At 44.6% G+C, this 26,422-nt stretch overlaps 10 protein-coding genes across 10 annotated transcripts; 5 read left to right on the forward strand and 5 right to left on the reverse strand.

The window, feature by feature from the left end:
- Positions 1 to 276: 276 nt before the first annotated feature.
- IL334_007409 (uncharacterized protein) lies at positions 277 to 2,270 on the reverse strand (the record flags this gene model as incomplete). Its single annotated transcript, XM_062939099.1, has 6 exons — positions 277 to 706; positions 779 to 1,218; positions 1,290 to 1,634; positions 1,692 to 1,769; positions 1,842 to 2,052; positions 2,116 to 2,270. 6 exons carry the CDS (start codon positions 2,268 to 2,270, stop codon positions 277 to 279), a joined length of 1,659 nt encoding a protein of 552 aa, XP_062795150.1.
- Positions 2,271 to 2,847: 577 nt separating this feature from the next.
- Positions 2,848 to 4,240, forward strand: IL334_007410 (uncharacterized protein; the record flags this gene model as incomplete). Its single annotated transcript, XM_062939100.1, has 8 exons — positions 2,848 to 2,913; positions 2,986 to 3,170; positions 3,226 to 3,335; positions 3,393 to 3,602; positions 3,651 to 3,712; positions 3,766 to 3,828; positions 3,883 to 3,996; positions 4,103 to 4,240. 8 exons carry the CDS (start codon positions 2,848 to 2,850, stop codon positions 4,238 to 4,240), a joined length of 948 nt encoding a protein of 315 aa, XP_062795151.1.
- A 588-nt stretch (positions 4,241 to 4,828) lies between these two features.
- Positions 4,829 to 8,443, forward strand: IL334_007411 (uncharacterized protein; the record flags this gene model as incomplete). Its single annotated transcript, XM_062939101.1, has 13 exons — positions 4,829 to 5,260; positions 5,315 to 5,362; positions 5,417 to 5,848; positions 5,911 to 5,930; positions 5,985 to 6,345; positions 6,408 to 7,166; positions 7,218 to 7,277; positions 7,324 to 7,380; positions 7,438 to 7,548; positions 7,607 to 7,670; positions 7,721 to 8,029; positions 8,078 to 8,306; positions 8,362 to 8,443. The coding sequence occupies 13 exons, from the start codon at positions 4,829 to 4,831 to the stop codon at positions 8,441 to 8,443; spliced, it is 2,964 nt and encodes a 987-aa protein (XP_062795152.1).
- Positions 8,444 to 8,906: 463 nt separating this feature from the next.
- Positions 8,907 to 11,927, forward strand: IL334_007412 (uncharacterized protein; the record flags this gene model as incomplete). The annotated part of the gene is made up of 10 exons (XM_062939102.1): positions 8,907 to 9,024; positions 9,090 to 9,952; positions 10,008 to 10,084; positions 10,145 to 10,424; positions 10,479 to 10,679; positions 10,729 to 11,185; positions 11,237 to 11,347; positions 11,401 to 11,471; positions 11,545 to 11,557; positions 11,611 to 11,927. The coding sequence occupies 10 exons, from the start codon at positions 8,907 to 8,909 to the stop codon at positions 11,925 to 11,927; spliced, it is 2,508 nt and encodes an 835-aa protein (XP_062795153.1).
- Positions 11,928 to 12,017: 90 nt separating this feature from the next.
- Positions 12,018 to 13,576, reverse strand: IL334_007413 (uncharacterized protein; the record flags this gene model as incomplete). The annotated part of the gene is made up of 7 exons (XM_062939103.1): positions 12,018 to 12,217; positions 12,287 to 12,435; positions 12,571 to 12,752; positions 12,811 to 12,829; positions 12,899 to 13,046; positions 13,147 to 13,451; positions 13,524 to 13,576. The coding sequence occupies 7 exons, from the start codon at positions 13,574 to 13,576 to the stop codon at positions 12,018 to 12,020; spliced, it is 1,056 nt and encodes a 351-aa protein (XP_062795154.1).
- Positions 13,577 to 13,971: 395 nt separating this feature from the next.
- On the reverse strand, positions 13,972 to 15,334 carry IL334_007414 (uncharacterized protein; the record flags this gene model as incomplete). The annotated part of the gene is made up of 7 exons (XM_062939104.1): positions 13,972 to 14,227; positions 14,286 to 14,350; positions 14,412 to 14,559; positions 14,612 to 14,763; positions 14,817 to 14,934; positions 15,001 to 15,151; positions 15,244 to 15,334. 7 exons carry the CDS (start codon positions 15,332 to 15,334, stop codon positions 13,972 to 13,974), a joined length of 981 nt encoding a protein of 326 aa, XP_062795155.1.
- A 1,748-nt stretch (positions 15,335 to 17,082) lies between these two features.
- IL334_007415 (uncharacterized protein) lies at positions 17,083 to 19,258 on the reverse strand (the record flags this gene model as incomplete). The annotated part of the gene is made up of 12 exons (XM_062939105.1): positions 17,083 to 17,101; positions 17,235 to 17,326; positions 17,381 to 17,405; positions 17,502 to 17,585; positions 17,645 to 17,936; positions 18,000 to 18,030; positions 18,085 to 18,146; positions 18,202 to 18,443; positions 18,531 to 18,716; positions 18,787 to 18,857; positions 18,936 to 19,129; positions 19,186 to 19,258. The coding sequence occupies 12 exons, from the start codon at positions 19,256 to 19,258 to the stop codon at positions 17,083 to 17,085; spliced, it is 1,371 nt and encodes a 456-aa protein (XP_062795156.1).
- A 627-nt stretch (positions 19,259 to 19,885) lies between these two features.
- On the reverse strand, positions 19,886 to 22,019 carry IL334_007416 (uncharacterized protein; the record flags this gene model as incomplete). The annotated part of the gene is made up of 8 exons (XM_062939106.1): positions 19,886 to 20,037; positions 20,107 to 20,221; positions 20,308 to 20,686; positions 20,746 to 20,823; positions 20,889 to 21,201; positions 21,302 to 21,579; positions 21,653 to 21,732; positions 21,801 to 22,019. 8 exons carry the CDS (start codon positions 22,017 to 22,019, stop codon positions 19,886 to 19,888), a joined length of 1,614 nt encoding a protein of 537 aa, XP_062795157.1.
- A 1,073-nt stretch (positions 22,020 to 23,092) lies between these two features.
- Positions 23,093 to 24,401, forward strand: IL334_007417 (uncharacterized protein; the record flags this gene model as incomplete). Its single annotated transcript, XM_062939107.1, has 6 exons — positions 23,093 to 23,280; positions 23,352 to 23,411; positions 23,470 to 23,609; positions 23,668 to 23,943; positions 24,025 to 24,185; positions 24,252 to 24,401. The coding sequence occupies 6 exons, from the start codon at positions 23,093 to 23,095 to the stop codon at positions 24,399 to 24,401; spliced, it is 975 nt and encodes a 324-aa protein (XP_062795158.1).
- Positions 24,402 to 24,743: 342 nt separating this feature from the next.
- IL334_007418 (uncharacterized protein) lies at positions 24,744 to 25,628 on the forward strand (the record flags this gene model as incomplete). Its single annotated transcript, XM_062939108.1, has 1 exon — positions 24,744 to 25,628. One exon carries the CDS (start codon positions 24,744 to 24,746, stop codon positions 25,626 to 25,628), a length of 885 nt encoding a protein of 294 aa, XP_062795159.1.
- Positions 25,629 to 26,422: the final 794 nt, after the last annotated feature.

Raw genomic sequence — 26,422 nt, forward strand, 5'->3', positions numbered from 1 at the left:
AAGCAGCTTTTGATGTCTATTGTAGATTCTCGAATCGATATGACAAGCTGCATGACATATGATATCGTCTCAATTGATCTCTATATATACTTTATGACTCAAAGTAAACACAACTACCGGAGTAGAAAACATATAGCCCCACCGTATAAAAATGCTACAACTAAATTTCGTGCCAAACTATTCCAGTGGAGAATTATTGCTACTACTGATATACTGATCTGCGAATCGCCTTTTCCCCACTATCGGTCAAATTAAAAGCTGAATATGGTATGTTTCTTATACCTCTCGGATGATAGCGTTTGCTTCAGCCTCCTTTGTGTCACTGTCAATATCTTCATCGCCAGTTGGAGCTGAGCCTTCTCCGGTAACATTCTTGGTGAACCTCTCGTCGTCGAGATAATTCAAACCTTCATGTTGATGAGGAATGGGTGAAATAAGACAGATACCAGTGTACACAGTGAAACCGATGGCTAATCCAACCAAGAAAGAAATATTGAACAACTTAACCCAAGCGTTACTCGTCGTTGGATCGATTAGGGTCATGATGAAACCAGGACAAAATGGCCAAGAGCCCATAAGGAAAGCTACAATAGCTCTCCAATGGAAACCATTTCTGTACCAATAAATTGAAGATGGTGATCCGTTGTAAAGGTCTTCGATCTTGACTCGACATCTTCGAAGAACGATATAGTCCGATAACATGATACTGTATACAAGTAAGTCAGCCCTCTATTCTTGTCTGGACCGAAGTACTGTGAGAAGCGAATCTTCCACTGACCCTGTCATTGGAGCGATAAAAACTCCTAAACCACTGATAACGGCTAAGAAAGTAGCTGCTGAAGCTAAGATTTGCCAAGGGTTACAAGCGAGACCAATGGCAGCTAGAAGATAAGCTCCTCGACGAATATTGAGGTATTTAGGCCAAAGTCCAGCCATGTCCATCCCGGTACTGACCGAGTTCAAAAGGACATTGATGGAAAGTTGTGCACAAGTACATCCGAAACCTGCGAAAAAGACGGCCGCACGAACCGCTGAACTGGAGTTGTAATGGTCTTGAATCGCACTTAGTAATCCGATAGGCGACCAGATAAGTTCGCCGAGAATTTCGGAAGATGCAGAAGTTACTACAACACCAACGAGAGCGCAACAAGTGATCATGAATGGGGCAGCAAACATCTGAGAAAGCATTGGGTAGTATCGTCGTTGAGAATATCGAACCTATATATCGCTCTCGTAAGCGCCACAGATCAAGTCAAGCAGTGTGGTGTGGATATATAAGGGTAGCTTACCCAATCACTTTGACCGATGGTACCAGATCCCCACGATCCTAAGATGGATGTAATACCCAACATCATTGAGTATGGAGTAGAAGAAGCGGTGTTTACAGTCTTGAAAAGGGGACCTCCACCACCGACTTTAGGAACTGACCAAGCGAGTAATCCAATGAGTGTCGCTCCGAAAGCAGCAGACGATAAGACGAAAGGCTTTTGAAGTCGCTCAGGAGGTACCAGCACAAGTGGGATATAAGCGATATACCAAAGCACGACACCGGTGAAATCTTGATGTGTGATATTGGACGAGGCTGGGAACTTGCTCGGTTGGTTCTTCCAGCTTGGAGACATAGCACCCAGCATCTAAGAATGGTCGAGTCAGAACTATACTGGTCATCACCACTCGTGGAGGCTACATACAAGATTGACAGCTTGACCTCCCCAGTAACTTTGAATACCAAACCACCAGACGGAGGTGAAAGTTCGCAAACATACGGGCTACGAGATCGACCAGACTTGATCAGCTTTCTTCTTCATGTGCCGATAGGGATTATCAGAAAGGAGACCTACGAAATAACTTCCTTTCATACCCCAACTCATTCGGCTGGTAACAGTAAAACCAATGTGATGTATTTCACCAGGGAAACCAGAGACAACTGATAAAAGACCGGTGATTACCGCGCCGATGACCACACATGCCATAGCTTGTTGAGCAGTAAGACCATAAGCGAGAAGTGAAGACCCAGTAGAATATGCACTGATACAAGCACCAGAAACAAACCTGTAATGATTCTACCAGTCAGCAAAACAACGATGCACCGCTAGACAAGGGATCAATGCCTACCAGTAGATACAGAAACTCCAGATTTTATAAGTTCGCCTATCAGGTGGGATAGGAATCAGATCACGATTCGTCCATCGATCGTTTTGGTAGCCAGCGTCATCATCGACAGGACATTCAAGTCGTTTAGCCAATCGTCTCAGTCTTGTAGATGTCATTATGTATCTGTTGATATGTTATTATCGAATGTGGGAGATGTCACCTCTGCATTCGATATCGTTGAGGGATATAAGTAGTCTAAGGCAAAGTGGGCACTTTTTCCTCCCTTATCACGTTTTGGGTCGATGTAAAGGTCTTCTTGTCACAAGCGTAACTCCATGTATTTTAAGAACCAAGAGATAAGCGTCAGCTGGTCTCTACGATTTTCCAGACCAAAAGTGGGCGGGATTGGAGGAAGAAGAGAAAACGTAGAAGTTCCAGAGATAAGCTGGCGTGATTGACGTCCAGTTAAAACACGGGTGCCCACCGCAGCGTCCCGAAGAACAACCGAAAGTCACATACGACGCCAGTGGGCAAAGTCTTCATTTCCGAAAGCTGGAGTCGTGGAGGTTGAGGTATCCGGCAAATACATGCTGGTGGGCATGCGTCTTATCGTATGTGAATATCACATATTCTTCATATACCCATGCGAAATACATGCATATCTGCAACATAAGAATCTTTCTCAAAATTGTGAGATCACAAGAACACCTCAATACACGTCTGCTCCACTGAAGGTCTCAATCATCAACTACAATGCCTAGTGTCGATTCTACTATTCCCTTCATCGACTTCAGTGATTTTGGAGACGGTACTGATGATGTATGTGTGGTTTTAATCACAACCTCGGTCTAGTCAGCATGTGTGTATTATGCTGATGTTGATATTGTTCAGGCCGCTAAGGAAGTCGGTGCCAGACTATACACTGCTTGTCGAGATGTCGGGTTCCTTTACATCGTCGGTCACGGAATTCCGCAATCAGAAATCGACTGCATTTTCAAGACTAGCAAGGATTTCTTTGCTTTACCCCAAGACGTGAAGATGACCGCCCCTCATCCTAAGGAAGCATGGCATCATCGGTATGTGCTTTCAATCTGAACTACATATAACGTTTCAAGTTGACCGTCCACAAAGAGGGTACTCAGGTATTGGAGTTGAGCAAGTCTCGCAAATGGTGTTTGACGAGGACAAGATCGCCGAGATGAGAGGCAAGGGTGCCGATTTCAAAGAGAGCTATGATATGGGTAAGCTGTTTATACAGATCCTCAGGAAAAATCCGTGAAGGCTTATAATACAATAAGGCTCTGAGGATTCTCATAAATGCCCTAATGTCTGGCTAGAAGACCAATACCTACCTGGACTGAGAGAGACTTGTCTGGATTTCCAAGAGACGTGCAAGAAGCTCGAGCACAAAGTCTTAAAGGCTCTGGCTCTAGGTATGCCTGGTGTACCCGAAAACTTCTTCGAAGAATATCATTCTGGGTATGACAACCAACTACGATTCTTACACTGTGAGTGTTCTAATGCTTGGGTTATGTAATAAGCTGACAAAGTGCTAGACCCATCTGCACCACGTAAAGTGTTTGATTCTGGGGAGAAAGGTCGTATTGCAGCACATACCGTACGTGTTGGTTTTTCTAAGCTTGAGAACATACATTGACTTACAATGAGTAGGATTTTGGGACATGTACATTCTTGTTCCAAGATGATTGCGGAGGACTAGAAGTCGAAAGCCCAGTAAGTGCTTGGAAGTCAATGCAATAACCGAATTATAACTGATATCAGTCTCAGCATAATCCCGGTGTCTTTTTACCTGCGCCTCCGGTGTCTGGAGCTATCGTGTTCAATATCGGTGATTTCCTTATGAGATGGTCCAATGATGAGCTGAAATCAACGCTTCATCGAGTACGCGCACCACCTCCAAGGGCAGATGACGGTGACATGACAAGAGAACGATACTCAATTCCTTATGTGAGTTCGCCGAGTAACTTTTGTTTGCTGATCCTTGTAGTTCTGTTCGGCCGATCCTGAAAGAGTCATCGATGCGCTTCCTGGCACTTTCTCGGAAGATAAACCGAAGAAATATGCTCCGATCACATCTAGGGAGTACATCACAATGCGAATGAACGCTACTTATGCGAAATACTGAGAATCAGAGTGTTTATGAGTTGTATGTTCTGTGTGTGTATTACAATGCATTCTCTTCTCACTTGTCTCGGATAAAATATCAGTCAGACGCCTCCGATCGTTGATAGCATTCTCAGTAGCCATAAAACACATTAGAACAGTATTGAAACTTTAAGAATTGTTCGTATCTCATACAATTCTTTTTATTGTTGGATTAAGACTGATACTTGTAGACAATCAGATGAACGCAGGTGTAATCCGTACTCGCAGACTGGACTGAAAAGTCCTCGAGTAGAGTACTCGTATCTTCCATTCTGCAGAAATTGTGAAGCCCACTCTTGCCCACAATACACCGCCCAGCGTGACACCCTGTGGGTCAAAGAACCAATCAGCGTGCAATAATATTTGTATATGTGAAATACCGCTGCCGGCATCACCGGCGAAGAAATGAGAGCCGATAATGGGCAGGTGGGCTTTATATGCGATTGATGTCATCCCATTTACCATTTTTGATTCTCGGGCTAATTGCTATAACCTGAAGTCTTTAGAGCGTCTTTGAGCTATCATCTACAGATACGACCAAGAGTTATTGACTCAAACAACGGCCTAAATGACCATAGTACCACGAACAACTAGGGAGATCCGAATTGGGGTCGACTGTGGAGGTACGAATACCGATGCGGCTGTTCTGGATCTCACTCCAGGGGCAAGTAAAGTCGTTCTTGCCGCAGCAAAGAGTCCGACTACTCCTCAGGTTACTCATGGTATACAGAAAGTAATTTCTGTCGTCCTGAAACAATGTACGGATATATCTCGGGACGATGTACGAGCCGTATCTATAGGAACAACTCATTTCGTGAATGCCTTAATCCAAAGAGCAGAAGAAGGATTAGAACGAGTTGCCGTGATTCGACTTTGTGGTCCCTTTTCCAGGCGTACTCCACCTTTTGCTGGATTTCCTTATGAGCTTCGAGAGATCCTACAAGGACCATCGTTTTTCGTAGAGGGTGGTCTGCAGATCGATGGAAGTGAGATCAGTTCTGTGAGCTTCTTCATAAGATGTCGAAGTAATGATGCATGCTGACTAGAAGATAAGGTTGTACCAAGTGAGATAGAAGATGTGTGCGAGAAAATCAAAGCAGCGGTGAGTTCCAGGGGAAGGACGTGATCATGATACCAAGTTCTGATAGACTTGTAGGGGATTCGAGCCGTCGCTATATCGGCTGTATATGCGCCTATCGATTTCACTTTGAAGCAAGAAGAGCAAGTTGAGGCTATTGTCAAGAGGTGTATGCCCGGAGTATTCACTACATGTTCGAAGAAAGTGGCCAACATCAGTTTACTCGAACGAGAGAATGCTACCATTTTGAACACATCATTACTTCCTTTCGCCCACGTAACAGTCAACGGATTTAGGGAAGCCGCTCGCGCACTCGGTCTGACTTGCCCTGTCTTTGTCACTAGCAATGATGGAACTCTTTTGAGTCTTGAGGAAGCTGCCCCTCTACCCATCCGAACCTTTTCATCAGGACCGACGAACTCCATGAGAGGTGCCAGTTTCTTGGCTAAGTTGGCGGATCCAGATGCTCCCAGAGAAACAGCGTTAGTAGTCGATATCGGCGGAACGACAGTGAGTATTGAGCATCGTGTCTGTACGATAGTGATAGTCGTGCTTACCGATGTTATGTCTAGACCGAAGTAGGGGTTCTACTGTGAGTGCAAGCACACCGTATAAAGAGTGTGTTTACTAAGATCTTCGCTTGTAGACCAAGCGGCTTTCCCCGTCAAGCTGCCAGTCATCACGAGCTCTGTGGAGTTCGACTAAACTTTGCGATGCCTCACGTCACCAGCATCGGTCTGGGCGGTGGTTCTCTTGTGAGACAAGACTCAATCAGCAGCAAGATTACCGTGGGCCCGGAGTCTGTAGGCTACCGGATCACAGAAGAAGCCCTCGTATTTGGTGGCAGAACTCTCACTGCTACGGATATTGCTGTCGCCGCTGGTATCGCTTCTATAGGAGACGTTTCAACAGTCGGCCATTTAACTGAAAGCTTTGTCCAGGGTGCAAGAGACAGGATGAAAGCGATGCTTGAGATCACAATTGATTCCATGAAGACGTCTGCCTCCGTAAGCATCTTTAAATTAAAATCTTCAAACCCCGAAGATCGTGGTTGACGTCCGCGTAACAGGATATCCCTGTTTATCTTGTAGGCGGTGGCGCTCTACTTGCCCCCGTTCAACTCTCTGGAGCCAGCAAGGTCCATAGGTTTCCTCATTATGAATGTGCCAATGCTGTCGGAGCTGCAATTGCTCAGGTAGCTGGGTCTATTGACACCGTTGAGGTAATCTCAGAAAAATCAATCGATCAGGTGAGACGAGAAATCGAGGAGAAAGCCATACAAAAGGCAATTGATGCTGGTGCAGATCCCAAAACTGTCAGTATCATCGAGTCCGAAGCGATTCCTGTAGCGTATACAGCTGGTCGTTGTCGATTCTTCGTCAAAGCCGCTGGTGAATGGAGCGGTTCGGTTAAGTCCGCGATGACTGAAGATAATTCACTGGTTCATCGAGAAGTTGTTCTCCGATCTAACCCAAGGCGCCCATCAGGAAAGGAAGATCCTGTTTGGCTTGCAAGCGAAATCGAGAAATATCGCCCTGAAGTAATCAATAGAGTATGGACACTGAGCACATTGGACCTCGATTTCATTAGAATAGGCACTTACATACTCGGGTGTGGTGGTGGTGGTGATCCTCTTCAAGAGTATCTCTGCCTTAGAGAGATGGTCAATGAGGGTGGCACGAAGATCCGAGTGATAGATATAGAATCGTTGAAACCTCATGAGATGCTCGGTTGGGGTGGATGTTTAGGAAGTCCTGAAGTCGGGGCTGAGCGATGCCTAGGTGAAGAATACAATGAGGCTACCACCGAGCTATACGAATTTTTGAAGGTAGGTTGTTCATGCAAGTCGCATAATGTATGTATCTGATTTGTTGGGCAGATCAATAGGCCATCTGGGCTTGTTGCCTTAGAGATTGGCGGATCCAATGGAATGATCAATGTAAGTGACATAAACATAGGTGCTGGTATGCTGATTGGTGGTGAAGATGATCACTGGGTCCAATTCTATCCTGGATATCCCGGTAGTTGACGGGGATTTCATGGTTCGTACTGTATCATTCTCAGGTAAGGACAAACCTTGACGCTATACCATATTGTAGGGCCGAGCATATCCCACAGGCTGGCAAGTAACTCCAAACATATACGATGAGAGTGGTCAGGGGAAACATTTGGTTCCCGCTTGCATCTCAAGTGGTGATGGAAGTATTATGGTGAGTTTCGCTTCCCACATGAGATTGGCGCTCCATTGATTCCCATCGCTTGCTGTAGTTCATGACGAAGGCCAAGCTCGACAAATCAATTGATGCTGCCTTCCGAGCGGCTTGCTGTGAAAGTGAGTAGCGAAACACGAGGTGAAGCTGACTTTCGTAGTGGGTACACAAGTTGGTCATGCCGCCGCGCCACTGAGCGTCGAGTTTTGTCAGAAGGCTATGGTTAAGAATACCGTGTCGTTGTCTTGGAGAATAGGTAGAGCAGTAACTCTTGCCAATAAACAGCATAACGTAGCCAACGTTGGTTCCGTGATCATCGATGCGATCGGTGGATCTGAAACGGGTAAGATACTGTTCGCAGGGAAGATCGTGGACATCACCAGAAGAGTGTATAAGGGTCATACCATCGGAGAAGTAGTGATAGGTGCATCAGCGACTGACGATGACTCCGAAGGCGAAACGTTTAAAGGCGTACTAAAAAGTGAGCTCATATCATGTATATCGAGTCCCGACTAATTCGATGACTTAGTCCCATTCAAGAACGAAAATCTTTATGCAGTTCACGAAGTAGACGGAAAATCAGAGGTAGTAGCCACTGTACCGGATCTCATCACTGTTCTAGATGCTGGAAATGGAGAAGCGTTGGGAACCCCTGACTATAAATATGGCTTGCACGTTATTGTATTTGGTGTTACCGCCGCTTCACAATGGACGGATTCGAAGAGAGGACTAGAACTCGGTGATCTCAGAGCTTTCGGGTAAGTGTGCAACCATACATTGTACCTTCGCCCAAGCTAATTGTCATCTCGGTAGAATCGAGGATATCCCTTACAAACCCATGGGCAAATATATACAGCCAAAGAGTGTGATAGAAGAGTATAACTCTCAAAGATAGAAGAGGCCGTTCACATTGGAATTATTCCTGACTTCAATCCTCATGTATCAATTTTCCGTATTCATGTATTCAATTGAAATAACGACTATATATAGTCGCGCTCCGCGGTGGACGTATCATCTTGATTACATTGAATGCTTAACAGTCCGGATAGGTATAGACAGAACAACGCTTGCTCATGCTTGGAAAACGCCGCCTTTCAGGCATGAGATTCACAGTCGATCTCAAGCGCAGTAATCCTCATATTCATTGTAAAGCCAGGTAAAAGACGGGTCATGATACAGGGGAAGTTTTTTCATTGGTGCAAAATTGATTTCCTCCCGCCCACCAAGAAAAGGTGATTCTCTTATCGCGCGTTTACTTCTATCCGAGTACATTTCAGTCATAACCTTTCCCCACCGCCCACTGTAAATACATATCCCACCTCCCCTTCGATTCACTACTAATCGACGACAGTGGAAGCATGCTCCCCTCACCACCGCAACCAGAGCAGCGAAGCATATCGAGTAAGGAATATCAGTGTACCATTTGCCCGAAGAAATATGCCAGGAGGGATTATCTTGAAAGACATGCCTTGAATCGTATGTTCCTTCCCTCTGATTAGCGATTCGAAATCGACGTGCTTATTCATGATATTTCTTGCTAGATGGAGGCCCATCCAGTGTGTGTCCATCATGTGGGAAAGGTTTCGCTCGTCCAGATGTTTTGAGAAAACACCAGACAACGACGTGCACGGCTGGAGTCGGGACCCCTTTCTTCAGCTCTACGGGGTCATCATCGTCAGCTTCCACCGACCGCATATCGGCGAGAAAACGTAAGAGGAGGTCTTCGGAAACTCTGAGAGGAGTCAGAACGCCATCAACAATGGCGGGACATGTCACCTTTATCGATCCCATTGGCACTTGGAACGGAGATTCTAGGGGCATTCAGCCTCAAGTAACGGATGCACCAATGAGTGCAGTTTCTACATCGACAACGGAATGGTCCGCATCGGCGGAGGATGTGAACCTCCTCGATCAGGCTTTGCCTCTTGTCACAGACGGATCTGACCATTTACAGAGTGACTTGCCAGATCATGGTGGGACAACAGTCATTGCAGGAGAGGAATTCAATTGGAACTCCCCTTCCCAGACAGGAGATAATATGGATGATTTGCTTTCTTGGTTGTTCAATCCATCTCCCGAAACTTCATTACTTTCCACCAATCAGCATAACGAAAGTCAACCTCTTCCTATCAATTCGGACACCGTCGAAGCAAGTGAAGTACTACTATCTCCCGCACCGCTTCGTCATCCAATTGGTATGGGAATATCTTCGCAAGCTCCGCCCAGTCGATTGAGATCCACCTATCCTGAACCATATATAGCACATGTTCCCCCTACATCACCTTCCTATCTTATTTACCCGAATCTCACGGAAAGATGGTCCGTATGGTCACCCTGGCAAGCTCCCACGAAACGAGAAATTCTCGATGAGGATGCCCGAAATGCTATGTTGGATCTATTTGATGTGAGTTCGGTGAAGAGCAGTGGTAACTGAAATGCAAGCTGACATACAAACACAGGACAACGTCAAGCGTGAGCTGTCATTGCCGTCGTTCAGTCTTCAGCAAATGAGGCTATACCTAGAACTGTATTTCATGTGAGCTTGGTTGAACAATCATCAACAAGTGTCATATCATGCTCAGCTTCTTCCCGATAGGCACTTTGCACCCTTATATCCCATCATACATTATCCTTCGCTGCAATATCGTAGATTGCCCCCTGACCTTCTACTAGCGATGATATGTGTTGGAACTGCCTTCGCAAATGACTCGGACGGTCTGGAAATGGCTTCAAAGCTACACAGACGACTTCGCACACGAATCTTCGAGACGGTAGAAGACGAACCTACTACATCAGTAGCCAGCTTGCAAACCATTCTACTACTCAATCACTTTGCTAGATCGTACTGCTCGCTCAAACAACACGATATTGCACAGGTGATGAAATCCATAGCAGGCATGTAGGGATCGAAGCTGATATAACATACACAGATCTTTCATTCTCCAATTATAAACTTGGCCCGTCAGTCTGGCATGCTCCTGCCAGACTACGACCGACAGCTGAAGAGTACTCTCGACGATCCTGTTGCGTGTTGGCTGGAATGGGTTGATGAAGAAGAACGCAAACGTCTAGGATGGTTTTCTTTTTTGATGGATACCGAAAATGCGGCATTATATCGAGGATTCTTATTGGTAAGCCTCTTTTGTGATTTAGTAATTTGACTTCTGACTCTTGCCATAGATACACTGCTATAGTATCTCGATCGAACTACCAGCTCCTGATGAAGTCTGGGATGCTAAAGATCCCTTAAAATGGAATCGATCCCTCTTAAACTCTTCACGTCCTCCTTCCTTCCGACACGCTCTTCGTGAACTAGCAGGTAGAGGGTCCATCGCCCCGAATCTCACCAACTTTTCGCTCTGGATTCTTCTGCATGGTCTTCACTGCGTCCAGTGGACACTGCTATGGCGAGATCTGGGCGATCTTTCTATGGTGCATGTCAGTAAGATCACAAGCTGGAAAGACTGCTTACGAGGGTCCTTCGAAGCGTGGAGGAATCACGTGGAAGATACAATACGTCCACAAATGTTGACATTAGAACATCCCATGTTTTCGGCTGCGATACCTTTCTCGCATTTGGGAACCGTTTTATTACTGAGTGATACTGAGCAAGTAAGAATCTTTGCTGGGACCAAAAGTAAGTTGACTTGAATCTGATTCGTCGTAAAAAATCTAACATGTCCTGCAGAAATCACTGGTCGTCCCATTTCACCTGGTGAATGGGCAGCTGCTAATGTATACGTCAACTCTTGGGCAAAATCGCAAGATGCGGCATACTGCTGTCATTCTGCGTTACAGCGTGAGTCGCGCAGCCTAAGTCATCAGTACTAGCTTGCTGACTCGGACATACAGTACTTGCACATGTCTTTAGATGGAGTAGTGAAACCAGATTTCAGATTACTAGTATGGTCCCGTGGTGTGTGGTGAGTAGGATTGGCCTCTAACTCGAGATCATTCATCAGCAGAATAAGAAGCTGATTCATCTGGAAATTGTAGTACGTTGCAACTCGTAAGTATTCTTTCGGTCAGAGTCTTTGGTAACCATTGGCTGATATGGCGCAGTCGTGGTGTGGTCGTATGGGTCCGCTCTCGATGGACATGATACATTACAGGCACCTTTCGTTATTATCTCACCCTCAAGAACAAGCACTGCGAAACATAACGTACGCATTGAGCCTTCTCTTGCCCGCAAGAGCGCTTTGGAGTATCTAGACGACGTCCTCTCATGTGAACACCCGTTTGCTTTGCATCAGGTAAAAGACAAAAACAAATGCGCTGGAATTATAGCTTATACAGCTTATTTGGCTGGAACACTGAAACGTGGAGTCATGGATGAATGTAGAACTGTCCTATTAGGACTTTTGACGGAACACGTGTAATTTTTCAATAATAGGATGATATTGCATCGTTGTATGTAAATGCCTTTATGAACGATTTCGACATCTCGACTTGTTCATTCATTTTAGCTCTTACTGCTTCTGACTGTACAACTCTGGAGTCAATTCGTATGTGTACTTGTTCTCACCGTGCCAGTAGGGAACGGCTGAAGCTTTGCAAAGCAGCCAAGCTTCGTCGAGTGCTTTGACCACGTCATCAGGAAGAGGACCTTTTTCGAGATCTGCAAGGTTGTTTTCGAGTTGAGAAAAGCCGGATACACCTATGATGATACCTGCAAACCATGACTCTAGATCAGCCACGCTCTAATCAAACCAACACGCGGTACAACCAAGAAGCTCACCATCGTTTCCACCTTTAGCTGCGAGTTTCAGCTCGGAATGGTGTACACACCATCTCAAAGCGGTTTCAACCATAGTCAAGTTGTGAGGCTTGATTGCGTTTTCGATTAATTCAAGTGCATCGAAAGCGGCAGGTCGGAAATATCGCTTCCTGCATGAGATGTCAGCTTGTATGCAGATCTCGAAGTCCAAATTCGCTGAATTGAGGGGGTCATATGGGGTATCTTTGTGGGAGCAACAATAGCAATTGCTTGGTAAAGCTATGGAAACAGAGGACACCACTTACCTGTACATAGCTCCTGCATTGGAATCAGTTCCAAATCGACCGTCTTTTGGTGGCTCGCTGCTTTTGTACCTTCCACTCAGAAGTCCTCCGGCAATGGGATTATATACTACCCAGTCGATCTTGAATCGACGAAGGACAGGAAGAAGTTCAGGTTCGGCCCCTCGACAGAGGGCGTTATACATCTAAAAAGCATGTCCGTCAGCAACGGGACAAGCGTTTGTTGAGGTGACTTCTACTCACTCCTTGGTAGAGTGTAGGTCTATGGAGCGTATAGTAAAATAAGGATAAGCTTGCTTCTCCATGATGCGTCATGCCCTCCAGCACTCACTTTACCAAACCTTCATATTCGCAGATCGTGCAAACCTCTGCAACTTCAGCGGCTGTAAAGTTACTGATAGCAAAAGTGTCGAATTTGCCTTCCTTGTGAAGATCATTGATTGCTCTGAGAGACTCATGGAAGGGGACCGTTCGATCAGCTAGATAAGAAGAATGACGAAATCAGCCATCCGTGTCACCTCCAATGATGTCATACAAAGCTGTCTACTGTAAGATAAACGGGAAAGTAATGTAACTCACCTGCATGCAGGTAATAGATGTCGACCTTGTCAGTTCTAAGCTCCGACAAACTCTTGTTGACAGTCTCCTTAATCTTGTCCGCTTTGTGTGCCAAGGGTTCCTGAGGATACCATTTACTAGCAATTTTCAATCCTCTCTCCTTGTAGCCTGCATCGGCTGTCCAAGCTTCTTGAGCACCTCCGATATATACTCTGGCAGTATCAATCTCATTGTAACCTTGCGATTGGAGGTAGTCCAAGTGCTTCTTGTACTCATCCAAAGACGTGATACGAGCACCTTTGGACTCATCTGGACCAAACGTCATGCTATAGAAGTTATGCATTAACTTCATCGAACACTGTGAATTCTTTTCAGATCATCGAAGGAAGCAAACTCACGTTCCTAGGATGATCCTGTTCTTGCCTTCGGCTCTTTGGGCTGTATGCGACATGATAGCTTGGATTTGTGTGGATCTATGGGTAATGCAATTGAGCAAATTATCCTAGGAATGTATGGAATTGTTGATATCAAATAGCGAGGACATCCTTTAGTTATATACACGTCCAGTTACCGCGGGCATCGGGCTATCTCCCATCCTCAATCCCCATCTCATCGCTGGTCGGAGTAGACCGAACATGCTGTCATTGCCGTCGCTTGAAGTGGAGGAAGTGGAGGGCAAGTGGAGGGTAAGACGGAAATAACTGTACACACGAGGGCAAAGAACAGTTGTTTTAGCTAGAGAGTACGAGGTGGTAGCTTTATGCTTTCTAGACAGTCCGAAAAGAGAATTTAGACTAGGTGGATGCATACAATCATTCCAAATTCTCGATGTCACATACTCATTCATCAATTGCCTTCCATAATTGCCTTCAAGCCTTTACCAACTCCTTTGGTGGCTTCGTCACAATCGGAACTCCAGTGTCCGAATTGGAGGAACCCATGAGTTAGATCAGGATGGTGTACCCATTCAACTTTGTTTCCTGCTTCTTGGAGTTTATGAGCGTATTCTACTCCGACATCACGCAATGGATCAAAGCCACAGGTGAAAACGAATGAAGGCGGAACACCTTTCAGCTTTTCGGTAGGCTGCATCCCTGGTGATCTGGTCAACCAAATGTCAGTATGCATGTCCAGCTTGCCAGTGCAACAAACGAGCTTACATGTATCGAGTGGAAGGTGGTGTACCTCTGGGAGCGTAATGATCGGCAAAACTGAAAATACCGTTCTGTGACCTGCTAATCAGCCAGACTGTTCAACTAGCCATTTATAATGAAGACTTGGCTCACGGCTTCTAGGTAATATCCAGAATTGTTCTCATCGCATGCTTTGGTATCAAAAGGTACTCGAGCTTCGGGATACAGTAAAAGTTGACCAGCCATGTTCTTTTTACCTTGATCCATGAGTCGGAGAGCCAAAGCAGCCGTCATGTTTCCACTATTGGAATGCTTGAGTAAGCTTAGTTGGGGCAGTTTTTTCGCAAATTTACCCAGCGGAGTCACCACCACCAACTATTTTGTCGGGGTCGACGCCTCGTTGCTCGCCATCTCGACCTTGTAGCCACTCGATGACAGCTTCGAATTCATCGAGTTGTGTGGGGTACTGCCATTCTGGAGCCAGACGGTATTCGACGATCCAAACCTATGTTGTCTTTCATCAGGAAATTCTGCAGGTAGGTTCCAAGAGTTGCATACCTGGGCGTTTGATTCCTCAGCGACAATTCTCAAACCCCTTTCGAATTCGTCACCTGACCCGACGGTATATCCGCCTCCATGCATGTAGACCAGAGCACCACCGTTGTGATTCGTAGGGCTGAGATCCAATATCGATTAGCAAAGATCGAGATGATCAGTCAAGACTCTGACTACATGTACTCACTGTAAGCATCTCAAGGGGATTACGCCGTGTGGACCTCTAATAGCTGTGAACTCAACTCCTCCAATGGGTGTGTCTAGTCCTCCAGGTATATTGTGAATACCTAAAATCTGAGTGTGTTTCCTTCTTTCAGCGTGGAAATCCTCGTTGGCACCTAATATACCGAACGTGTTGTGATACCGAAGTCGCGGATATCAGCGTCATTCTCAAAACGTACATTTGATTAACAGAGATGGATATGCATACCAAGGTGCAGATCTTTCAACTCATTCTTCAACGCTTTGCCCAGTCCTGTAGCTAAAGTGGTTCGATTTCCAACGGTAGGGTAAGCTGACATTATGATTTCGAATCGTTGGTTTGTGTGTGTATACCGGTGTAGTTGCAGGGGTGTAGATTAATTTGGGTATTTACTTAAAATACACGAAGACGTTTTACACCATGCACCATGAAGTTGTGCAAAATACTTCATCCTCATTCGTAGCCAACGTATCCTCAACTTTCATCATAGAAGGTGTTGTGAAGATGTTCGGCTTTTGAATCGATGTCATGTATAGAGATAGACATATTCCCATTGTGAAATATATCCAAAATGAAGCCATCGTAATATCTGTGATGTAATGGGGCAAACGTCGCTTGGTCGGGGGGTAGTCACCGGAAATTGACGGGAAAATAACCAATTTGAGCTTCTTCGCCGTCAGGAAGAATTGTTGTATCATTCCGTTTTCTAATGAGGAGCTGCACACGTAGACTATTTCATGCACATCAATGACAACTAAAAGAAGACCTTCACACACACACACTATGCCACGGGGATCAAGTCTAAGTTGATCGGCGTTTGGCTCACAATCATGATTCTATGATAATTTCTTGAATTGTCCTCGAGCCAACGATCACGTCCTGATGGAGCTTTGACGATACTGATATTCGCCATCGTATGTCAACGATTAGGTCTATTTATGAGTCTGATTGTGAGTGCATTGTCACTATCAGGATACGGTCATGCTACTTCCTCTTTTGCAGCTGTGATTGCTTGGGCCATGTGCGGAGTTCTCAGATCATTTTTTATGCTGATAACATCCTCCTGATTTTTACCCTCGTATTTCTTGGGTAGCTATCAATATGGATGTAGCATTATCTGATTCTTCCTCGAGCTCCAGCGAAGACCTTGCTCACGTATATGATCGCTGCTGGAGTCTCTGATTTCACAGCGCTTGCCTCGGTGGATGTTAGAAATGCCTCAAGGGAATCTTCCCCTCCAATGTCAAGGAATAGATCCGGAATTGACAGCAAGCGGATCCTCAATTGTTGGACATTGGTGCGGTACATCGATGACTCGGATGTATATGTGGATTCTTTTGAATTACATGGGCAAGTGAGCTTGAGCTACAGTATTCTCGGACTGTTTTAATGAGATTTCGGAGCCCAATAATTGGATGACCTATACTCATGTGATATCTTACACCTTTTCGTCACATTAATTCTGTCCTGGACTATACCTTTTGTGGCTGTGTGTATGGAGATTCAACGCAGATACAAGCTTCATTTAGTATTCTAGCATGGAGTCACACATACACATATATCTGCTCTACAGAGACCGGTTATTTGGCTTTACTGTACAATGGCATCTTATCGGGTGCCTTGTCAATTTGAGGAAGATGTAAATGATACAGAAGATGTTCAAAACCTCACACGTTCAAAGGCAACAGGATGGAGAAGATCAACAGAGTAGTCGGTACAGGCAATTCCGTCAGCGAGGATACAGAGACGAGAGACCTTGCAGGAGGGGGGAAATGATTGATATATACCCCTGGAACGCACATATATCTTTGAGTGATTGGACAGTTCATTCGGTCGAATAGCAAACGGATGCATCAGTATTGGTCTGTAAGTTAGATTGCTGACGAAGACTTCACACATCTGTATTACTTTATGTTTTCGCCAATGTCAGAATTGTTACATTATACATGTTTGCTTTATGCGTTCTTCGACCTATGCCACTACAACAGAGTTTTCGTTAAATTTGGTGGGTGATCCCGATGCACACATTTGTATTGTGACGGGTGTATGATTTGGTGTCGTTTTGACTTATTGCAGTGGTTCTCGACTATGTAGGACAAATGCAAAGTCAGCAAGACTCTGTCGATTATTGCCCGCTGCGAGACCTCGCAGAATATCTCTCTCAACTAGGGGTTTCTTCTCTCACGCTCAAGCTTCATCACTCCAGAAAGTAGACTCACCTTGATGAAAGCTTGTTCAGAGAGATGTACACGTCTGTCCCATATCCGTCCATCGATATCAACCTCAAATCACCCCCGAAGAATCTAGCATACTGTGGTAGAAGTCAGCATTACAACCCATGAATATAGATTAGGCGAGCACTTACCAGTCTTGACAGCGGCAGCCCATAACTGATAATCACAATTTCGAAATTAGCCGTTTGATCACGCAGCGGGACACCAGGACCTGTCGACCACTAGTAACGATATAGAAAGTCGATCACTCACCCGAACCCGGCCATAGGGGCTTTGAAATCTGAACTATCGATGTTTGCTTCCAATCCCTCATCACTCATGGTAGTGTATAGATATCTATACAAAGAGGTCAGTCCTCCTTCTGATGACTTCTCTCCTGATTGATGACCACTCACGTCCAGATCATCGGTATAGCACTTCGTGGGATACCGCCACCTTCATCTGAAATCTTAATAGTGATATCTTCGCTCCCTTCCACCACGACCACTTTGATAGGGGGGAAACTGTCCTCGTTATCTACTCCATATCTCTCCACGACCGCTCGAAGGGAATTCTTCAGGAGCTCGAAGAGGATGTGAGACAAATGTCCTGGAACGTAAGCGAATGTGAGGTCTTTAGGGCATAACAGCTGTATTGGTGGTCCACGGAATAGGGAGTAATGTTCTTCGCAAACATATCGAGCATTTTCTGAACGCAGGGAAGAAAAGCCAGTCAGCTTCAATCGAGGCACAAAAGTAATCGTGAGCTCACCTATGGCTTCATGACATATATCATGAACATTCTGCAGAAAGCGTGTCAGCTATTGGCCATTGCGACTTGCATCAGCTGCACCCACTGCTCTTGTACAGATGATTCCAACGTAGTCCGGATGCGGTTGAAGTGTGTTCAACGCGACATCTTCAAGATCCAATGTCAGCGCATTGTAATAACTCTGTATGGTGTATGTACTCACGTTGACCTATCAAAAACCTTATACCGATACGACTCATGTAAAATCTATCCAGCCATTCTTGGATATTTTGACCTATTCTACCGTGACCCTGTCTTTTCTTCCATTCCAGGACACCTTGTGCGACAGTAGTGACGGTTGGATCATGTCTCTTTTTGATATTCTGGAGTAGACGAGTAAATTGGTCGTTATATTCGTGTACTTCAGGTGGATAAACAATGTGTGTAGGAGGTGGGGAGAAGTATCTGCAATACCGCGACAGATCCAACGGTTAGTCCACCGGTCTACCATTGACTCACACAAGCCCTTCTTCCGAGGATCCTATAACTCACCTTCTTTCGATCGGTATGCGTAATCTCGTCCCAGGAATTGCGGTACTTGCTCCTACCGGTACTCCGTTTCCATTCCCATAACCATTATATACTCCGCTCCCTGAAACCAAATTCGACCCCACCGGTCCTTCGTGCATGAGTGGATCCAGAGATGGGTTTGGTGTAGCAGAGGGGAAATGTTGATTTCTAAATCAATCATTTATGGGATATCAATCAAAGGCTTTCTCATGGAGTACAGATCAGAACAGCTACCCACTGAGATGACTGCACCCGGAGTAGTTCCTCAATATCAGGCTTTAATTTTGGTCTTGGATGTGTTATAAGTTCCTTCAGGTCAATATCAACGGATGGTCTATCTCTGCGGATAAACCCAGATAACCCATATTGAGGGAAGACTTGACTCACTTCGAAACTTTGAGCATACCATTCTTTCACTTTATTGATACTAGGCATTTTGCTCAATCCATCCGGTAAGCTCTCCAATTCAACAACTCGATGTGATAATCTTATTGGTAGTTCCTCTGACAAGAACTGTGACGCCTTCAGTAGAGTACCTTGTGTCGGGTGTTGACCGAATAAAACCATCTGTTGAAGCGAAACTGGTTTCGTAAGGATTAGCCAATCAAAGCAAAACATGTCGAAAGCATTTACGCACCTCCTGTTTGTGGGAAAGACGCGAAATGATGAATTCTATCCCATAAGGCTGCTGATATCTTGAAGCGCGACATGATGAGTCTTTCGAGGCTGAGATACAGCCAACAAGGTATGTGATGCTGGGTATGCCCCAATCTTTCTCTTGAGAGCTTGTGCCAAATTCGCGAGTGAAAGCTGTTCGTTCTAACCTATAAGTAATGCTGATGTCGGTTCTCTACACGCCCTTGGTATCTATGCGTAATGAAAGGGTGATAATGATCTGCTGTGAATGGTAAGATGAGGACGATGATGATGATGTGTGAGAATACAATGGGACGAAGTAGAAAATGTCTAATTGTGTTGTTTTTTTCATTTCGACTCACAATTTCCCTCCCTTTATTAACCGGGTGTTGGCCGTAACCGGAATAAGACGGAATCAAATGTTACATATGACAATCTTTACTCTTACAGTCCTTAAGTCCGCTTTATTCCTATGGTCACCTTTTGTACCCTTGTGCATATACATCCCGAGAAGATCTTCCCATCAGAGTACGGAAGAGGATCTCTATACAAGAGTGAAGCTTGCGATTGCAGAATCAACAACATCTATATGTAATCATATAATTAATAACAACCTCGAGCCAAAGTTCACCCTTCATCCCTTTCTTCCCCTTCCTACCAGAACCCTCTTCGAGCCATAACACCCTGTGATAAATCTCCGCTTAATGTTCTAAACCCTCCAGGTGGCCTTCTCGGTCGACCATAGTCGCTTTCTTAAGAGCTGCTTTAGGAGGCCATTTGGCATCAAAGACAGCATCAAGCTCTTCCAAGGTTCGACCTCTAGTTTCAATACCGAAGAAGAACCACATGACAGCTATAGAGATTGAAACGAATATCAGACCCTTGTCTAGCCGTTCTTCGGAGAGTCAACAGTATAACTCACAGTAGAACAAGTTCAAAGCTACGAAAAGGATATAGTACTTCCAGCCGATTGAATCGAGTGCAATGGCAGTCACATAAGTGTTATACAAGTTGGCGCAATTTGACATGATAACGTGCTATGTGAAGAAAGACGGAAACATCAGCTTGCGATCTCTTTGCAATACATACTGAGCCATTGACATGAAAGGCGAGCAAGACTTACGATACCCATTCCCTTAGCTCTAGTGTGGTTTGCTAATACTTCCGCACAGTAGGTAGCGGTCAAGGGAGTGTAGATGAATGAATATGCACAACCAAATAAGAAAATGAAAGCAACACCTGCATTACTCAATGTATGACTGATGTGAGTTGCACCGGTAGCAAATTGACTCGAAAATCCAGTGACAGCAGCGAACAAACATGCTAATACGATGGAACCAACCCAGAGTTTAGTTCGTCGACCGATCATATCATTGGTAGCTGAACCGCAAACGGCACCGGTAGCTGATACGATTGAATTGGCGAATGTGAGCAATAATCGTCGGTCGGTAGAGGTGATTCCGAGCTTGGTGTACATTGAGGGAAGGTAGTAAGTGAGAACACTGAAAGTAGCGTGATCAGCCAAACCATGTGGTCACCAAAGCAATAGTCGTAAACTCACCTGTTACCGGATAATTGGGCGAAAAAAGACATGAAAGCGTTCATCAAAAACCTCCATCTTTGATTTCTGGTGTTGACTCTGTGTATAGCATGTTATCAGACTCAAGCGCTTATGAGGTTGATGCAAAGTCTGTTTTGACTCACAAGTCGTAATAGTTCCAAACACTTTGTGCTTTCCTGACTTGAATACCTTCTTCGAACTCTTTGATCTCCAATTGTACCAAAGGGTGGTTGATGTCACCAGCACCGTGGTATTTAGCCAAAATTCTTTGAGCTTCTTCTTTTTTACCTCTTGCAGTCAACCATCGAGGTGATTCAGGAATGAACATGACACCGGCTAAGATAGCGGCAGGGGGCATGAGTTGTAATCCCAAGGGCAATCGGAAAGCCAATTCTCCGGAAGCTTTGTTGGATGCATATGCTACACCTGTCGCTAAGATTGAACCTGTGTAGAAGACTGGGTATAGTGTTTTAGTTAGCCAATTCTCCTTCTCTTTCTGACATGAAAAAGAAGGGTTCAAAGACAGGGTATACCGATAAGGGATCGTTTGACTTACAACTATTGTAGAAACCGACGATTCTGGCTCTCCATTGAGGAGGAGCTAATTCTAAGGCATACGTAGGAGCTGAACTCGTTCCAATTGAGATTCCGAAACCGAGAACGAATCGTCCACCGAGCAGATAGGAATCGTTCTTGGCGGCAGTCAAAACGATTGCAGCTGCACCGATGAGGATTGATCCGACACCCATTCCTGCTCTTCGTCCAAAGTGGTCACAGATTGGTCCTGTGAAGAGCGATCCAACCATATTACCAATTGTGTAAATCATCATTATGCTATACATCGAGAAGTGAGATCGTTAGCTTTCCTTCCATGCGGTACAGCTCATGATCAGCACAAAACACTCACATTCCAGTAGATTTACCAGTCTCTTTGTGGTGAAAGTATGATTTATATTGATCCATCGCATTGATGGAACTGAAAATGGACTGTCGGGATTCAATTGTCAGTTTTATGGTCATCTACGTGTAGATTCACGGAATGACAGACTACTCACACCATCGAATCCACTAGCAGTAGCGTTCAAAGCAGCAACCAATAAGATAGCATAAAGTTGGAAACTTGTTCTGGATAACGGGTTTAATGGTGCTGCAGTGACGGTCTCGTAAAATTCCGAATTACCTTGAACATCTTTAATTTCAGCTTGATCGAAGTCCCTCTCTTTCTCCTTCTCCACGGAGTTAATTGAGGTTGTCTGATGAAGATTATTGTTCATCGTATGTGATGTGATATACTATCTTAAGTCAATCGTCAAGGTGGTGAAAAGCTGATTTACCTGACCCGATTTCACTAACTGAGAAGGAAAGGTGAAATTTTTGCAATGGAAAGAAAGGAAAAGAGAAAGGATGAAATGAACCAACGATAGTCGAGGTATTATAGTCATCTGAATCCAAACCGGAATACTTTCAAGACAACCAAGATAGTCCATCAAATCTCATGATAAACGGAGAGTGATCCCCCCACTTCGGCCCCACTTTGCCATCCGACTACCAATATACACGATCGCAATCTAAGATAAAGATTTTTACACGGCTAACAACCTGTTTTCCAGTAGCGCCCAGGGAGAACATGAGAGTAATTGATGGAAAGTGGGGGAGGAGAAATGAGATAGCGCCCAACTGCAGACAAAATTTCGGACTTCTCCGGGGTATACACGGTCCGAGAGAAATCGAAAAGTACCTCTTCTGGTGCACGATGGTTAAAAGTTTTGAATCCTGAGGGGGTAGCAACGGAAGCTTTAGAAACGCAAAGGTTTTAAAATGATGGCACAGAAAGGGTTTACCAGAATGCGGAGTTAAAAGTTTTGAGGGGAAAAGACTGCAGTCTTACTTTCGATGGCATATGGTTTTTCCCATCTTCACCTCAGGGTAAGATGCCCAATTAAGCTTCTCACTTGCCTATCGCTCTCGTACTGCTTGTTGCTCTCCCCACCTGCTTCTTTCCCCCACTCTTAGCGGCTTTCGGGTATCTTTACCATTTCGGACAAAGTCTCACTCGTTGAAATAAGGAGGGCGCAATCTATTCTACTGAGGATTCTACTTCGAGTCGTTCCTGTTCTCTGTTCTTTCAGCTGATAATGAAGTCAGATCGTCTTTTCTTCTTCCCCCACTTTGACCTCTCCTCCCCACTTTTGACACATCCGACAGTGATTTACATTGGTAGTTGTTCATCAATCTCGTAAGACATAAAAGATAAGACGTTATTGGAACAGATACAACAAGTCGACATCGACATCGTCAGAAGCATATATTCAAGTGCTGCGAACAAACCAATACACCAGTATACAGTATGACTAAACCCCAATTTATGATTGATCTCGAGCGAGATGGCTTCGTAGTTATTCCTAAAGTCATATCTGAAGAATCTTGCAAAGAGTTCCAAGAATCAGCTTGGCAATGGTTAGAAAGTTTCCCCTATGGATTCAAGAGGGACGATCGATCAACATGGACATCAGAACACCTACCTTATAGTACGACGTGAGTGCATCCCATTCTCATCCTTGTCGACGTACAAGCTGACAGGTTGATGGGGGTATATCATACAATAGAGGTGGACTGTACAACAGATATAGCGTGAATCATGAAGCATTCGTCTGGAAAATCAGAACGTACGTACGCTCGATTTTCATGAATGCCTATATCCAGTTGATGGAATTCATTATGTAGTGAACCTGCCATCATCAAGATTTTTGAGCAGATGTGGGGTACAGACGATCTAATCGCTTCGTTCGACGGAATGAATGCTTCATTACCTATCAATTCTGAGACCGGAAGAACCGACTTGATGCCCACCGCTGCTTGGCCACGTGAGTATATCTCATTGTTTAGAAGGTTTGAGTTGCACTAAAAATGAATATGCTGTAGATATCGATCAAAATCCAAGAAACGTTGATCGATTTGAACTATATCAAGGTATAGCCAACTTGTCAAACAACGGACCATCCGATGGTGGATTATGCGTCTTGAAAGGGTCGCATAAGGTACATCAAGAATACTTCGAGAGTGTTGGCGGATTCAAGCTGGATCAGGATGCAGGAGAAAAGGAAAACGGTTACACATATAAAGTCGAAGAAATGGATTGGTTCAAAAAGAAGGGATGTGAAGAGATCAAAATCTGTGCTGGTGCAGGTGATCTCATCTGTGAGTATCTCATTCCATCCAGTCATACGTTAATCATCGGAAAGTCGAAAAAGCTGATTGGTGATTTTACGGCCTGTACAGTATGGGATTCAAGGACTGTTCATTGGAACGCTAGTCCTGTTGGAAATCAAACTCGTTTCGTTACATATGTGTGTTATTGTCCCAGAGAGCATATGACTGCAAGCGAATTGGAAACAAAAGGTAAAATTTTCAAGGATAGGAAAGGAACCACTCATTTCCCAGTAAGTCGGCATAATGGGATGATCCAGGCAAGTGTTCAACTGCTGATTCACAAATGCAACGAATAGTATATGAACCGTGTTCCAGCTGAAAGACCAGGTTACTATAACGCTCTCCCTCGTCGACCGGACGGTACACTCGATCCGGCCAACAGAATCAGACCCAGAGTCGAACCTGCGGAAACTCCTTTGATGCTGAAACTGGCGGGCGTGGCTTAATGAGAAGTATACATGACACCTCTTCATAAATTCATCACTAGTCTTTATGCAATCATATGTCACTTATTGAACCATGCGGCAGATTGATGCAATGTTGGTAGGTGCACTGAGGCATATCGTCCGGCATACCGCTGGTCCGCCCTGCAGGAGTAGGAGAAGGGTTTCAAAAAGCTTTTTAGCATGAATAAGCTTATTTAGCGGTGGAGGGTAGGGTGGAGGCTGGTGTGGAGGGGCGGTCCAAGTGTACTGTTGATACATAAAATGATAATCAGATTTTGTATAAGAACTATCTCACGTCCACTTTATATCTCTCAACATTGGACCAGAATCGCATTCACAACAATGACCCGCTCGGTATTGATTATCGGAGCTGGAGAGCTTGGCCTTGCGTTGATAGACTCTTTCACGACTCATCCTTCCAAATCATCGGTTTCTGTCTTGTTAAGACCGTCGTCAAAGACGGACTTATCCTCTTATCCAGTGAAGATTGTCCACGGAGACATCTCGTTACAATCCTCAGACTTTTCATACCTGCTGAAAGGATTCGATATTGTCATCCTTGCAACAGGATTTTCCGCTGGTCCAGGAACTCAACTACGTGTCGCCCAAGCTGTTTTAGAAGCCAAAGTACCTCATTATATCCCGTGGCAATATGGAGTAGATTATGATGTTATAGGTAGAGGGTCGAGTCAACCTCTGTTCGATGAACAGCTTGATGTGAGAGATTTGCTTCGATCACAAGAGGACGCCAATGGCAAGACATCCTGGACCATTATATCGACAGGAATGTTCACAGACACCCTATTTGGTCCCGCACTTGGAATAGTAGATCTCAAAAATGGTGTAGTGCATGCATTAGAAAAGTGGGATAATAGATTAACAGTCACTTCATCAGAGGACATTGGTTACTTGACTGCAAGAATAGCTTTGAATCAAGAAGACATTCCTCAAGGTGTGATTTTCATTGCGGGAGATACCGTCAACTTTGCAGATATCGCCAAAGAGGTCGAACGGGCAGGATGGAAGATCAACCGAAAAGTCATATCAATTGAGGATTTAGAACGCAGGCTTAAACTCGATCCAGATGACTTAGGGGCTAAATATGGTTTGATATGGGCAAGGAACAAAGGGGTCAGTTGGCCAGTGGAGGATAGCTGGAACGGGAAAAATGGTATGAAAACAGAAACTATAAAGGAATGGATTGAAAAGCATTTACCCAAACCATAGTCAGTCATTTTCCGATGTGACTGAGATACACTTTTTATGCATAATATGTACCAGAGAGAAGTTCAGCATCGCAATATTTACAGCATCTACAGACTCGCAGTGAACATGTAACAAAGTAAAGTGATTCAAGCGACAGCGCTTATTCTCTTGATCACCTGGGACACCATCAATTCAGCGGTTAATCTCGTAAATCACGGGGACAATAATCTTATATGAGACGGCAATTCCGTGTAAAGTTCAATTCAAACAAGTACGAGTATGCATACCCTCAACTCGCTCCTCAAATCCGTTGGACGGTATACACAAGCGGATTTTTGTCCGATGCATACGAGTGTATACCAACTACCGTGTTTATGGCCAATTTCATGACAACCACCATGGACTGATTTCCCATTTTTAAGGAACATGCAGGAACGCATTGGGTTATTTTCCCATAATTGTCATCTCGTTGGAAAATCATTGATAAGAAAGTGGAAAATCATCCCATCAACGGTAACGGCGGACAAGAACATTGGAAAATACGTTGAATTCGATACGACATCATCATTCACCTTTACATCATACGTTATTGATAGTCTGCCGTGGGAAATGGGAAATTGTTACAGACGCCAGACGCACAAGTGCGATATAGCCTCAAGATGATCTTATGACCTTATCTACCCCATACTCGTACATGGAAAATGGAAAAATAGCTAAAATGGAAATTAACAGTGCGAAATGGGAAATTGAGCGACTTCATACGGTCAAGTGATACGTCTTGCTGGCTGCATAACATCGTATATGAAGGATATCTC

This window comes from Kwoniella shivajii, chromosome 10 (genome assembly GCF_035658355.1).
Source record: "Kwoniella shivajii chromosome 10, complete sequence".
NCBI classification, from domain to species: domain Eukaryota; kingdom Fungi; phylum Basidiomycota; class Tremellomycetes; order Tremellales; family Cryptococcaceae; genus Kwoniella; species Kwoniella shivajii.